Genomic DNA, 13417 nt, shown 5'->3' with positions numbered 1-13417 from the left:
CCCCTGTTGTCCCTGGAAGGGACAGAGGTTCCCAGACAGCTCACACAAGTGGGCTGCATACCAGACTCTTGTACAACACAGATATTTAAACAGTGTCTGGAGCAGGGGGGAAAAACCAGCCATTTTCTTGATTATGATACCAGAATGAATTTCTGTCAGTTATTGAAGGTTATCCTTAAAAAAAAAATATTTAAAGCAGCTTTTCTGACCCAGCTTTTGATCATTTATTGGTCTTTCTCAGAATACTGAGGAGTGAAATATCAAGTATTTAGGGACAAATTTTCCCCTTAGGAATTTCTGTTGAGCACTCCCAACACAGAGAGAACAGGGCATGAAAATCCAACGACAGAATTCAACCACCTGCTTCTCCACAACTCCTGTGCAAATGCAGCTTCCAGCACTTCCAGTACACTTGGTGACATTATTTCTAATTTCTGTTGTAAAGTGAGAAATTTGTTACTCAGAAAATCCTCCTGACCTAATACCGAGTGAAAATGTTGCAAAGTAACCCAGGTTTCACTGCCTGGGTGATTTCTGATTTATGTACTTCCACATTGAACACTGAAATAATTTTTTAGGGAACAGACACAAAGAGCCCTTCAAAATAGAACTCAAAAAGTCAGCATTAATAATTAGTGCAATGCCCTGTGCTGTTTTTTCCCTATCTGTGAGCAGGTGTGCAAATGAATAGAACAATGTGGGCAAGTTCTCCTGCCAGTGCCCAAAGAAACCCAACCAGGAGGTGCTTTACACATTCCTTACTCACAGCTCTCATTGTCTTCCCCCTGCCTGTTTTAACTCTTTGCTATCTCTTCTCTCAGGAAGTGCTCAAGTTCCCCTATTTAAAGCTGCCATTGACTCATTCCAAAACTTATTTTAAATGAGGTAATTTTGGAGAACAGTTCAAAACTGAGTTGTTACTCAGTGCACCCACTGCTTGTTATATTGTCTGTGAAAACACACTGTCACTTTGTCACCTCACTCCCCAGCACTCGTGGGGACTTTAGCCCAAAGTGCAGCTCAAGGTTTGATCAGTTGTGAATTTCTGTTTAATTACAGACCACCATAAAAAAAGGGAAGAAACCTCCCCTGGTGCTATTAACAAATACTGGCATCAAACCGGAGGAATGCAGGGTGTGAGGAGCAGCCTCCTGGTGACCACCCACAGCAGTTAATAAATAACAATTAATAAAGAGAGGAAGCTGATGAGGAAAGGGAAGACTGAGCAAGAGGAAAGGATGAGTGGAATTCGATGTTCCTTTTCAACAAGTGATTTCTGGGAAAGCAAAACAAAGAAATAAAAAAGAAGTCAAGGTTTCCCAGTTATTGTACATGACCCTTCCACTTCCATTTTTACGATAAATGCTTTATAAAAACCTGCTTGTGGTCTGCTTGAACTTCTTTTTTCTTGTACCAAGTACCCTCAAACGCTGTTCATTAAACAAGCCAGCAGCCACTTATCAGATAGCAGTTGTTAATTTAATCACGGCAGAGATCCGTTCTGAATTTGGCCATCTAAAACGCTGCTAATTAAGTGAGATTTCTCTCGTTAGTCGTGCTTAATCATTCCCGGGGAGTGAAGTCAGTGTCGTGTCAGAACACAGCGCTGCCTTCCCCCGGGCGTGGCACGGACTTTGTTCTGCTCCAGCACAGAGAACCCACGTGAAGATGTGGAGAAGCAGGGCAGGGTTTTCAGAGAAGCTGGGATGATGTGTGTGCCTGTCCCCATCAGGGTTTAACCCCTTGCTGCCCTCGGGGAGCAGCAGGGGCTCCCTGGAAGCCCAGGGCAGGCGGTTGCAGCTCGGTTGAATTCAAACCCTCTCGAGTCCACGTTGACAAATTCTTTACCAAGCCCTGTGGTTACAGGGAAGCTGGTTTCACTCTGAGTCACTCCTGTTCAAACAGTTTACTGGAAATGGAGGGGAGGGGGAATTTTCAGAGAAGTCATGTGATGGCCAGACAAACCACAACCAGTAAAGGTTCAGTGGAGGCAAAAACAGGTCCCAGCAACAACTGACAGCCAGTGTGCAGATGGCACTCACTCATTTCCAAACCAGTCCTGCTGCACCTCGGCATTTCTGTGGATTTAACCCTTCTCCAAGGCTCTATTCTTCCCCAGCTTGGAGAGTAAACAAACAGCACTGGCTGATAGTAACATAGGCAACTAGAAAATATTTTTACATGGAAATTTGGCTGCGGGCAAGGCTGCACAGAAGCAAAGCCCCAATGTGTAAATCATTAGTTCTTAAAGAAATGCCACTTAATGAAGCCAAACACTCGGAGCAATTAAGGATTAGATATTCAAAGATATCAGTACTTTCCCCTCTTAGCAAGGAGCGCCGGGATACAGCAGGGCCCACGCACTGTCACCGGGTACCCTGAGGGAAGCTGGCACCAAAAGTTGCTTTTTCACTCCTCAGCTTGAAGTGTTCCAGCATGACAGAGAACCGAGAAAAATTACCAAGCAGCAACTATTAAACTGGCAAAAGAGAGTCCCTGCTCACGTGTGTGGGACAGAAAACTGCACCAAGTGTTGGTGACTGTGTCATTCCCAAAGTGCTGCCCCAGCACTGAGCACTCACTTCCCCTAACTGAAGCTGCTTTGGGTGGCTGCACTGGAGATACTCCCTGTGGCCAAAAGGGAGCTCTGATAAAACCTCCCTTCACTCTGGAATCCGACTGGAACGGAGCTAACAGCAGCTGAGATGCTGTTTGAAACGCTGCTGGGTTCTAAACCCTGCCCTAAGTATGAACAAATCCCAGCTGGGGCGTGCTGGGCTCTGCCTTGTGGCAGCTCTGGGGACAAAGAAAAGCCAGAAAAGCCACCCCCTTGTGCAGGGCACGGCCACGAGGCAGCTGTGACACTCCCTGCAGGAACTGGGACTCGCTGGGGAGCACACAAAGGGACACCGAGGAAAGAGAAGTGAGTGTTCCTTTAAAAGAAGGGGCTTTTCTCAAGTGTGCTAATGGGAAGTACAGCACAGGCACATCGGCTGCAGGTTAATGAGCTCTCTCAAAAGCCAGCACAAGGAGACAGGTCACTCAGATCTGACATTCAGGACAGAAAATCCATCAACAGACTCTTTAAAGTAAATGGCATTTTACTCTGTGCTGCTCTGAATGGAGCACTAAACCTTTACGCTCTTTAATCCTCTTAGGTCCCTTTTTTGGCTGTTTTTTTTTGTGGCCCAGCCAGGAGCATATTCCCCCTCCCAGATCCTTCAGGCTGGATGCTGTAGCCACGATCTATTCTCACCAGAGAAGATGCTCATCTGTTTCTCCAAATTACCATTGTTTTTGAGAACCAGCAGCAATGAGCTCTCTGAACAGCTCACACGCAGCAAAAACGTCAAAGCGGCTGGCTCTGCCTCATGGGCAAAGAGCAGCTCAGCTATTCTTCAAAATCCAACACCCATCCCCAAACCTTTCCAAAAAGCTGGGTGCAAGGAGACCTTTCTACTGAAAATTGCTCCTGTCACTTGACATGGAGCATTTGCAGCATCCCCAAGGCACAGGACACTTGTCACAGCCCCCGTGTGAGGCTTCAGACTCTGAGTGGGAGAAAGCTGATGGAGGTAATAACAATTGTTAATGAGCAATTGAAAAATAGACATCAGCACTGCTCATGAATACAAATTACAGGGCAAAGAGTGATAAGCTAGGCTGGAGATTGGGATTTGCAGAGGTCATAGGAAAGGCAGGCCTGTCTCCCACAGACATCCAGAGAAAAGATGATTGAAGCCAAAAGGAAGTCATATTAGCAAATGGAAAAAACTGAACTGTCAGTTTTATGAGCACAATACAATTTAATCGGATTGTCAAAGCCTCATGTTAAAAGAGTTTATAGAAACCAAACCACAAGTGGAGTTTGAAAGATTTTTTTTTTCCTGGCCGTCCATCCACAAAACAACACGCTTCAATCCAAACTCAATTGCCAAGAAAATAAAATCAAAAGTACTGGTAAATAACAGCATCATTTTCCTTCATTAATTCCACAAGGCCAGTTGTTTACTCCAGGCAGTCAATACAGCTATAGTTTGGCCTGGCCTGACAAAATGCTCTCTAGCAAAAAATTTTCTTCCCAAGAATCTCACTGTGCGTTCTGGAAACCATCTCTGTCTGCTCCCACAACTGTACACACATATAATTTGCTGGGAGAGTTTCAGTAAACACAGATACTGAAGTCATGTACTGAACTGGTTTCCTTGTTGTTTTTTTTTACCACAACTTGATTTTCGTACAGTTAAGGGATTACTTTGCAAAGCAAAGATTGATGGGAGACAAAAGAACAAAGCAGATTCTTTTTTCCCCCTGCTGCATCTTTAAAAAAAATAGAAGAATTTACTATTTATAACAGCAGAAAAACCCTCTGGAACCTTCTAGTAGGGGGAGGCTTTTGGGAAACACAGGGTTTACTGTTAGAATTACTAGATTGCACTCAGTATTTCCAGACAAACCACTTTCATGGAAAAGCTTCATCCATTTTTTTGAAGGAGGGAAAAGAAAAGTGTATATTTATCTCCAGAAACTACCCTGGCAGAGGAGTTTAAAGACATCAGTGCATGGTAAATAGCATCTGCTGGTTTTTAACAGCAGTCTCATGACCCGTTTCAACTTAGTGGCAGACAAAACAGGATAAGAAGGAAAAATACAGAGGGAAAAATTCGGTGGCAAACAGCATGAGGAAAAAATGTTTGATTTGGTCTAAAACACTATCAGGAACTCGTGACCAGGATGCAAACTCCTGACCTGAAGGAAAAACTATCCACAGCAGTACCTGACTGATGTGCTGCATCAACTGCAAACTGTGCACTATTCAAGCCCTGGAGAAAATAAATGACAAGAGCAACAAAAAGGGACTTGGAGCAGTTTTGCTGCATTTCCACATCAGGAAATATATTTCCTCAGGCTGATGAATGGGTCACACACTGGTCCCTGAGGGTGTCAGTGGCAAGGCAGGCAAATGTCATCTGAAAGGGATGAGCTGAGGCTGAAAATCATCTCTGGCCCAGGGAGGATTTCAATGCAGCCAGAACAACGAGGATTATGGAACAGCAGCTCCTCTGCCCCTGTTTTCCCAGCCCAGTGTCTCCCTACCTTTATTGTGCTGTTCTTGGAACTCTAAATAATTGCAGTACTTGCAGCAAATACTTGGCTGCACTATTTTATCTGCTCCAACAAGCTGCATTTTTGTCCTGCCATCAGCACAGGTATCACCCAGTGCAGGATCTTTTTCCATCTCTGGGAAGTCTGTTGTGAACTCACACCAGCTGATTCTTTGGCCCCCTCTCATTTAACTGGAATGGTTATTTACCCCCTGTAAGTTGCTCTGTGTTTCGTGAACTCTGTTGTTTTACACACTGTCCTTACTTGTGCAGTCTCTGCGTGTTCCAGCATCTCCTCGAATTCCTGGTACTCCTCATCATCAGGTTCGGCACCCGACAGCCGGGCTGCCCTCGCCATGAAATAGGGGGGCAGCTCTCCAATGGCTGTACCAGCACCCTGGGAAAAGAACAATCCTGATTGATTTTCCTGTTTATTCCCAAACACAAAACATGTGACACGCACAAATCCCGTGGCCGTTCTCCGAGCCGACAAGACCAGCTGTTTGGAGCAGTTTGCTTTCACCCACCAGGTCAGAATTCCCATCATTTCCAACAGAATGCTGCTCCTTTGAATCCCTATTTCCCTTTATTTCCCTGTGCAGGGGAAAGCCTGGGGGTTGCAGGGTCAAGCAGACAGGATCTGTGCATCCCGTGGAGCGGCGCGTGGCCGGAGCCATGGGAGGCTGGAGCTGGTGGCTCTGCTGTCCCCCACATCCCTGCTGTCCCCCCCATCCTGAGTCAGCACTGCTGTGTCTCACCCCACCACATGATGCCAGACACATTCCCCAGCATGTGACAGCCCTTGATCCCCAAGGGCCTCCAGAATAATCCGGGAGCTCCTCCCCGGTGCTGTCCCGGCGTTTGCTTGTTCAGTCATGAGACTCTGGGCAAGTGTTTGTTAGAAAACAGACTCAGGTTTTACTACAGCAAGGAAAAAAAAGGTTAAGCAAAGCCTGAGCTGGAGTTTTCCCTCTCCTTCAGCTGGGATAGCTGGAGCCAACCCCAGATGAAAGGACGGCTGCGTTCTCACCGCAGGAAAATTGTATTTGTTTTCTCAGGACATCAAATGACTCATTTCAGTCTTGTGGGCAAAGGCAGCTTTAGCTTAAGCAAGGGAAAAAAGAGAGGCAAGCTAAGATTGAACATATGGATAAACAGAGGCTAATGGAACAGGAACTTGGAATTAACTCAGGATGGTTTAAATTTAGGGCAGGTAAGAGACAACAGTTGGGCACTGCACGGGAATGTGCTCCCTGCAGATGGCTTTTCTCTCCCAGGGTCAGCAGTGAGTAACAAATGCTTTTCTCCTCCTTTGAAGCAACGTGAAAGCTTTTCAATTTCCTTTGTTCCTGCTCTATGCACAGCTGCAAGCAAGAATTCCAGCTGCTGTGGATATTCCAAATCAACAGGTTGTGGTTTTAAATACCACGGCAGTTAAATTCTCAGTTTAAGCACCCGAAGTGCACACAGGCCTCAAATGTTTATGCCCTTGTTTTCCACAGAAGAAAAAGTTTAAATGACTGCAACAAGCTGAACTTCATTAATCTGCATATTTCTGGCACAAGGGGAAGATAAGCCTGAAAACAGTAGCAACAACACTTCAGAAAAATTAACATGAGGTTATGTTCTCAGGGTGATGCAAGAAGAAAAAGTCACATTGCTCCTCCAGGCTCTGCCAATTTGCTTTGGCTTCGTTCTGTGAACTGAGGAAGAAGTTTGCATGTGTGTACTGGACATGAACTTTCTTTAAATTGGATAAGTCACATGCTCATTATTACAAAACATTTCAGAAGTGCAACAAAAATCATATGATTTCATGTCTGCTGGAGATAGGTTCCTTAAGTGCATGAAAGCAAAAAAAGGAAAAAAAAAGAGCAAAAGCAGCAATTAAGGGCTCCAAACCAGTAACTATTTAACTGCTTTTTGTAACATTAGATATTTTCCCCCTTTAACTCTGAATGCCAGTTTTACATGGAGATCCCTTGGACTCACAACAAACTGGAAAGGCAAATGCTAATCAAAATTCTTTTACATTCAGAAAAGGAAACTGGGAAATGACTCCACTAGAAAGAGTCTTTTAAACAGATTTGATCCTGCTCAGGACACAGGCAGCCTGTTCTGCTAATCCCAAGCAATTAAACATTTTTATTCTTTCCCCTTATTTCTTGTAAAAAACCAAAAAGGCTGCAACACATTAAAAATATAGGGCACTATTGAATTCCTGGTCCCTGTGGGATGGGAGGCTGTGAAAACTGGCATTCACCTAAGGATTGTTCCTGAGCCCTTCTGCAGGCCAGGGCTGCTGGAGCCAACTTTTACAGGGATTGCAAAAAGCATCATTTTCATCCCACCTAATAACTCAGGGAGATTGAATCCTTGTAACACTCATTATCAGCAGCAATGGCCAGCACTGCCATGCTGGGGACAAGGAATGATTTTAATCTCTGCCTGAAGTTGGCTGCTGATGGTTTGGTGACCCTTGTGCAGATAAATGCTCACATTTCACCCCACAGGACACTCAGCCTGGGCAGCTTTACAGCCACAGCTCTGCAAAGTCATCCTGGGGTGAGCTGCAAAAATCAGCTTTTTCACCTTCTGGAAGTCCCCTTTCTCTTCGCTAAGTGGACATCTAGCTTAAGAGTGACAGAATCCAAAATAACTTTCTTCCACAGCTTCCATAAGAAGTGAGCTGGAATTAGGACAAAAGAAACACTCTGGAAGCAGAGCAGCAGCAATTGCCAACTTGATTTGGCTTACAGGAAATTAGCAAGCAATGTTTATGTACTCAGAAACATTCCAAGAAAGCATAACATTACACGAGACACCAGGGGAGGACAGAGGATGCTCCCCAGGGAACAGCCAGAGGAGACAGAGTTCAGAGCAGAGGTAGCTGACAGGGAATTTGAAGAAGGGGGGGGAAAGGGTGAAAAAGTGGGATACAAATGTTCCTGTTCCCTTGGCCTTTCCCTAATCTAATCCAAGGAGCTCAGAGCACGAAGGCACTGCCTGTTCTCCCCCATGGCTGCTCCAGAGGACACGAGATTCCAAATCTGCTCTCTCAGTTCTGAATTTAATTCTCCTCATAGCTCAGTTTTTACATGCTGCAGATGAAGCAAGAGATGTTTACCCTCAGCTGCATTTTTATTTTGCAACCCTAGAAACGTAGCTGTAAATGCCATTTTTATTGCTTGTCTCTATTAAACAGATTTCAGCAGAGGGGGATGAGGAAGAAAATAAAAAGAAATCTTAGATATATTAATAGTCTTGTAGGTATTTGTGTGATTAGCTACTTACTGAGCATTCAGGCAATTCTGGACTTTCATTAAGAGTCAAATTTAAGCTGTACTTTGCCTTTTGACAGGGCTGTGAGTCCACTTTCTCTGTTACTATTTTGATTTTAGTCTCTAAACTCACACAACCTGACTGGAATTTTTGTAACTAACACAACAGCTGCTATTTAAGAAATTGTAGTGACCAGTTGCCTTATATATTAAAAAACACCAGGGCAGGCAGATACTGTTTTTAGAATTTCCTTTCCCTGCATTTGAGTTGGACAACCAAGAATTTAGTAATTAAATCACCAGCCAGGACAGGAAGTCAGCAGCAAAATAAAGTTAATTTGGCATGTAGTTCACAGCAGATGCATCTGTGTAAACTGCAGTTCAAAATGATCTACATGTAATGAAAAAAAACAGCCTGGCCAACCAAAATTCTCCAAAAATTAAACTTCTACAAGAAGCTGCAGAGAAAAAAAAAAAAAAAAAAAGAGGAAAACTGAAAGGAAGTTCCAATGACAGAGTTTCCTAAGACCCTGATTCACTTAAACAGGAAAAGCTGCTCAGCTTTTAAATGAAAAGTGGAAGCAGGCAAAGAAACAGAAATAAAATATGTAAAAATGTCGAAAAGAACACTTTTAAATTAAATCAAATTTAATTAAAAATGTCTATATTTTATTAAAATATGTAAAAATGTGGAAAAGAACACTTTTTAATTAAATGCAATTTACCCCTGCAGCCCAGAACAAGCTGTGAGATGAGGTCCTGAGTCCTGCAGATGAGAACTGCAGCTTCACTCATGTTACAGCCCCAAAATTACTGCAATTATTTCTTGCTTAGCCCTAAGAGCTGGGGTGCAGACACCTTCCTAAAATTTACTTTTTACATCAACAGCTTTCAAATTCTCTGCTGGTATTTAGGAAACTGCAGCTGATAGAAACATCCCAGGAAAATCCTATTAAAATGATCAGGGTTAAAAAGTTCACTTCTCACATTACCTTGGGCATCATGATTTTGCTAATTGAGGAATTTTTGTCAATTGCTGGCATCAGAAATTAAACAAATGGAAACTGCAGATTTTTAAAGAAGCCTTACCCACATGCAGGCCTCCAGCCTGACTTTTGAGATGATTGCCCACAAGGAGATGGAGCCTTCAGCTGTCTCCTCATCGGGGCAGATGATTTGATCCGGGTAAGGAGGCTCAGGGAAATTCACAGAGTTACATTCATAGGCAGCAAGAGTGACTGAGGCTATGTGTGGACCCTGAAAAATAAAAAAAATAAAATTCAATTGTATTTTATGTTAGAATAAAAATTAAAATTAGCCACCACCATCCCCAACATTTGTCCCTAGGCTAAAACTTAATGCTTCTCTCTTTAAATAATGCTATTTATGTAAAATTTTTTTTGTTGGAGTTTTTTTTAAGACTATCTTAATCACAATGTTGAGCTACTAATATACATTTAAAAAAATTAAATATTTATTTTGACCCACTGAAATATTAGGGAGCCTTTCAGCTTTTGCCCTGCCACTTAGAAGGCTGACAAAGAGAAATAAGAATCCTTACTTTAAAAAAAAACCAGGAATTTTCAACAATTTTGCAGTGTTCTCCTTAAGGTATTTATGACCTACAGCTTTATTAGAGGAGGTGTTTTCCCTACTGCTGCTTTTAGAGGATCAGGCATTTAAATTATATATTGATTTTTTTAATGACTGGGTTTAATGACATCTTGCAGCAGACTTTGCTAACTTCTGTATTTTTCTCCAACAGCCAGTTGTTTAATTTGTGTCTGTTTTTTCTGAGCAAACAAGAAAAGGACCTCAGTGCCTTTTGCTAAAAAATGGTTTGAAATGTAATTCCAAACTTAAACATTATTTAAATACCATTTAACTGAATTAATTCTAGTTTCCATCTTACACTGAAAGATTTTTTTTGGACAAAACTCCAAATAAAAGGAGCATAAAAATCTACTCAAGAAATGAACTGCTACATAGTTTAAAAACCTGAAAGAATTGCCATTATTTTTAATACAAAAGAATTGAGAAGCAATTTAAACAATCTGAACAACCAGACATTGTAGCTACAAAACAATCACTTAACAAAGGTCATGGAAACACTGTCCAGGGAAGAGGGAGGGGACAAAAAATAAAATTACTGCATTAAAGTGAGGTCTTTAAGTAAAGCCACACATTTAAATAAATTTAAAAGTTTCATTAAGTGCGGAACAAATGACACAAACCTTGACTTCTGCTAGTCATTATTTGATGGGTTTTGACATCGTGCTGGGAAATATTGCCAGCAATTTTCATTTATGTTTTTATCTGCAATATGAATTTATTTTCATTTTATTAGAGCAATAAGGGAGTCTGATACACCCCCAAAATATCAAAGGTGAATTTGTGAGAGAGCAGAGGGAAAGTGTGAGAGAGCTGAGCCCTGCCCAGGCTCCCTTTGAAATGCAGGAGCCAGGGACACATCCAGCCCCAAAAGCTTCATTTGCACATTAAAGGGTGAAATTCCAGCGGAGCTCCAGCACTCCTGGGTTTGCTGGGGAGATTCCCTCACCAACATTTCACAGCAATGACATCCACACTGCCATTCTGCAGTGGCACTGAATTAAGAATGTGGAAATAAAATACCAGTTATATTTTCTGTATGGCAGCTGCAACTGCTGTTGTCATATGCAAACAATTCCAAATAAACCCATTCTTCTGGCATGCAACTGGTAAAGGACAAGCTGCCCTGAGAGCAAAAAATTGCTTTTATTGATTCCTTGCTGCTTTACAGGAGGCTCGTTCCAAGTGCTTGGGTGTATTTTGGATTGCAGAAATCCAAAACCTGTGAGATGATAAATGAGGCACAGCCTCTCCTGAAGAGAAGAAAAAAGTTTAACGAAATAAAACTGAAAAAGAAGGGATCCAGAAACTGATACACAAGAGAGATTTTGATATGGAAGGGAGAAAAAAGACTGGAAGAATGAACCAAGGAGTAATAATTTATATTATTAATATTTCTATAGGCCATAATGGCAATAAACTTCTTGGTAGCTGTAGCAAGATCATCTCCACAGCAGCTTCAGAGCTAAATAAATAACATCTCTAATAACATCTCTCTATTTCACTCATCAAGGGCAGATGCAAAGAGATTTGAAACCTCCCTAAAACTGTAAAGTACATTTATGGCAAACCTGGGAGCCCTTTCTCACTGTGAAACTTGGAGGATTTAATCCCATCCCCTGTTTGCCCCTCCCTGGGTCTGACAGCTACCTTGGGACAAAAAAAAGGTCTCAATCCTAAAATTAATGATTTTCACCTGCAGAAATTTGTAGTGAAACTCTCCTGAAGGGCAGGTTTGCATGGAGGAAATTCCCCCGTGTTTGAGCTGTAAATGACAATTCCCTCATTCCCTGAGGCCATGGCCAAGCAGTGAGATAGGAAATCCAGAGGTGCGGCTTTCACTTCCACAAAATTTGGAATACACAGCACAGAGGAACTACAGCCAGCTTATTTAGAATAGCAAGAGACAAATTTTATCACTATTACCAGTAGTGACAAGCAGCCCCCAGCCCTTGCAAGGCTTCAGCATCACCCAAAACTCTTCCCAAAGTGCACCCAAGGTGGATAAAGCAGGTCCTGAAATCCCAGGGGAGCACACAAGGACAAAATGCCCGAGTGGAGATGCTGCAGGAACCTCTCCCAGCAGAGCTGCCACCCTGCAAGTGGCTGAACACCCTCCAAAACCTCCTGTTGAGAGCCCTCCCAGTCTCAACAAATGTCTGCAAAAGGAAAAATTTCACAGGGAGTAGCCAATGGAAAAAAAAAAAAAAAAAAAAAAAAAAAAAAAAAAAAAAAAAAAAAGGCATTTGACCAAACAGCTGCAAACGGCCACCTGAAGGCCAGGCCAAGGGAACAGAACTCTCCCAGAGCAATGTAAACAATTCTATAATGGAAAAAAGTTGGAGTGGTGGAAGCCACAGAAGCCACATTTGAACTGGAATGAGGAATAAAGTGCAAATGGTTTGTTCAGAGGGATGAAGTGTGGCATGGAAGGGAGGCAGAGCAATCCCCAGTCCTCCTCTCCTGTCTGGCTGTCCTGGGGGTCACAGGGACTCTGTCCCAGGCCAGGCTCAGAGCAACACCCCAACATCTGATTCTGGAGCTCCCCAAACCCTGGGTGCCTCCAAGCAAAGCTCAGCTGAACAGGTCCGGGGCTGGGAGGAGAGCAGGAGCACTGGGGGGTTCATTTCTATTCCTGAATGGAGCAGGGACCAGCTTCAAACAGGCTCGAGGTGCCACCTTTGGAAAAGCCCTGACTCTACAGCCAGGAGGATTCATTCTCATCCAGTTTTTTAATCCTCTTCACAAATAACACCTCCTCCACCCTCCTCCTCCTCCTCCTCTGTGTGGGGCTGCAGGAAATACCGAGTGCTTTGCCTCCCTGCAATATTTCAGTTTGTTACAACACTTGGGGAAGTCCTCTCAGATGTCCCCCTTGGACTGGGACTGTAGCTCTGCCTTTGAAAAGGACAAAACTGCTTCAAACCCCATCACACCCAACACTAAATCCCAGGCAATTCACAAGTGCTCCTGGCCAAAGCAGGAAAACTCAGGGCATGTAAGATCCTGAACACAACTGTCCTTCCCTCACCCTCTTCCATTCCAAAAAATCATATTTTTTTCCTTTTAAGCCGCAGGAGGCACTAAAAAAGGATTAAAGAGGAGAAACTGAAATGCATTCTGCTGACTGGGGTGAGAAGCATTTGCTTGCCACTGCTGAGGAGCAGAAGGAGCCTGTGGTCAGGCCGGAATGTGATGTGTTAGAAATATCTGTACAATTTGCAAATCAAACAAGACAGGATTTGCTCATCGAGATGAACTCAACATAAATCTATTTCTTAGCAACAGCAGTTCAGGGGAGTTTGGAAATCCCTGTCTGCACAACCCTGATGTCTCAGAGAAGGTAACTTTGAACTCTTCAACTCACGGGCCTTCAAAGGACTTTTATTCCAGTGGTTGAAGGCACCCAAGTTGGAATGG

At 43.1% G+C, this 13417-nt stretch overlaps 1 protein-coding gene across 3 annotated transcripts in view; it reads right to left on the bottom strand.

Annotated features, from left to right (window-relative positions):
• VMP1 (vacuole membrane protein 1) overlaps positions 1–13417 on the bottom strand; it is a 59633-nt gene that overhangs the window by 25341 nt on the left and 20875 nt on the right. For all 3 annotated transcript variants that reach the window (XM_030962650.1, XM_030962651.1, XM_030962652.1), the window contains 2 exons: positions 9476–9643; positions 5371–5502 (listed from right to left, as the gene is read on the bottom strand). In XM_030962650.1, the coding sequence (XP_030818510.1) occupies positions 5371–5502; positions 9476–9643 (300 nt within the window). The remainder of the gene's footprint in view (positions 1–5370; positions 5503–9475; positions 9644–13417) is intronic.

Source organism: Camarhynchus parvulus, chromosome 19, assembly GCF_901933205.1.
Source record: "Camarhynchus parvulus chromosome 19, STF_HiC, whole genome shotgun sequence".
NCBI lineage: Eukaryota > Metazoa > Chordata > Aves > Passeriformes > Thraupidae > Camarhynchus > Camarhynchus parvulus.
Note: the sequence above shows the minus strand (reverse complement) of the source record. Positions and strands in the feature narration are given on the sequence as shown.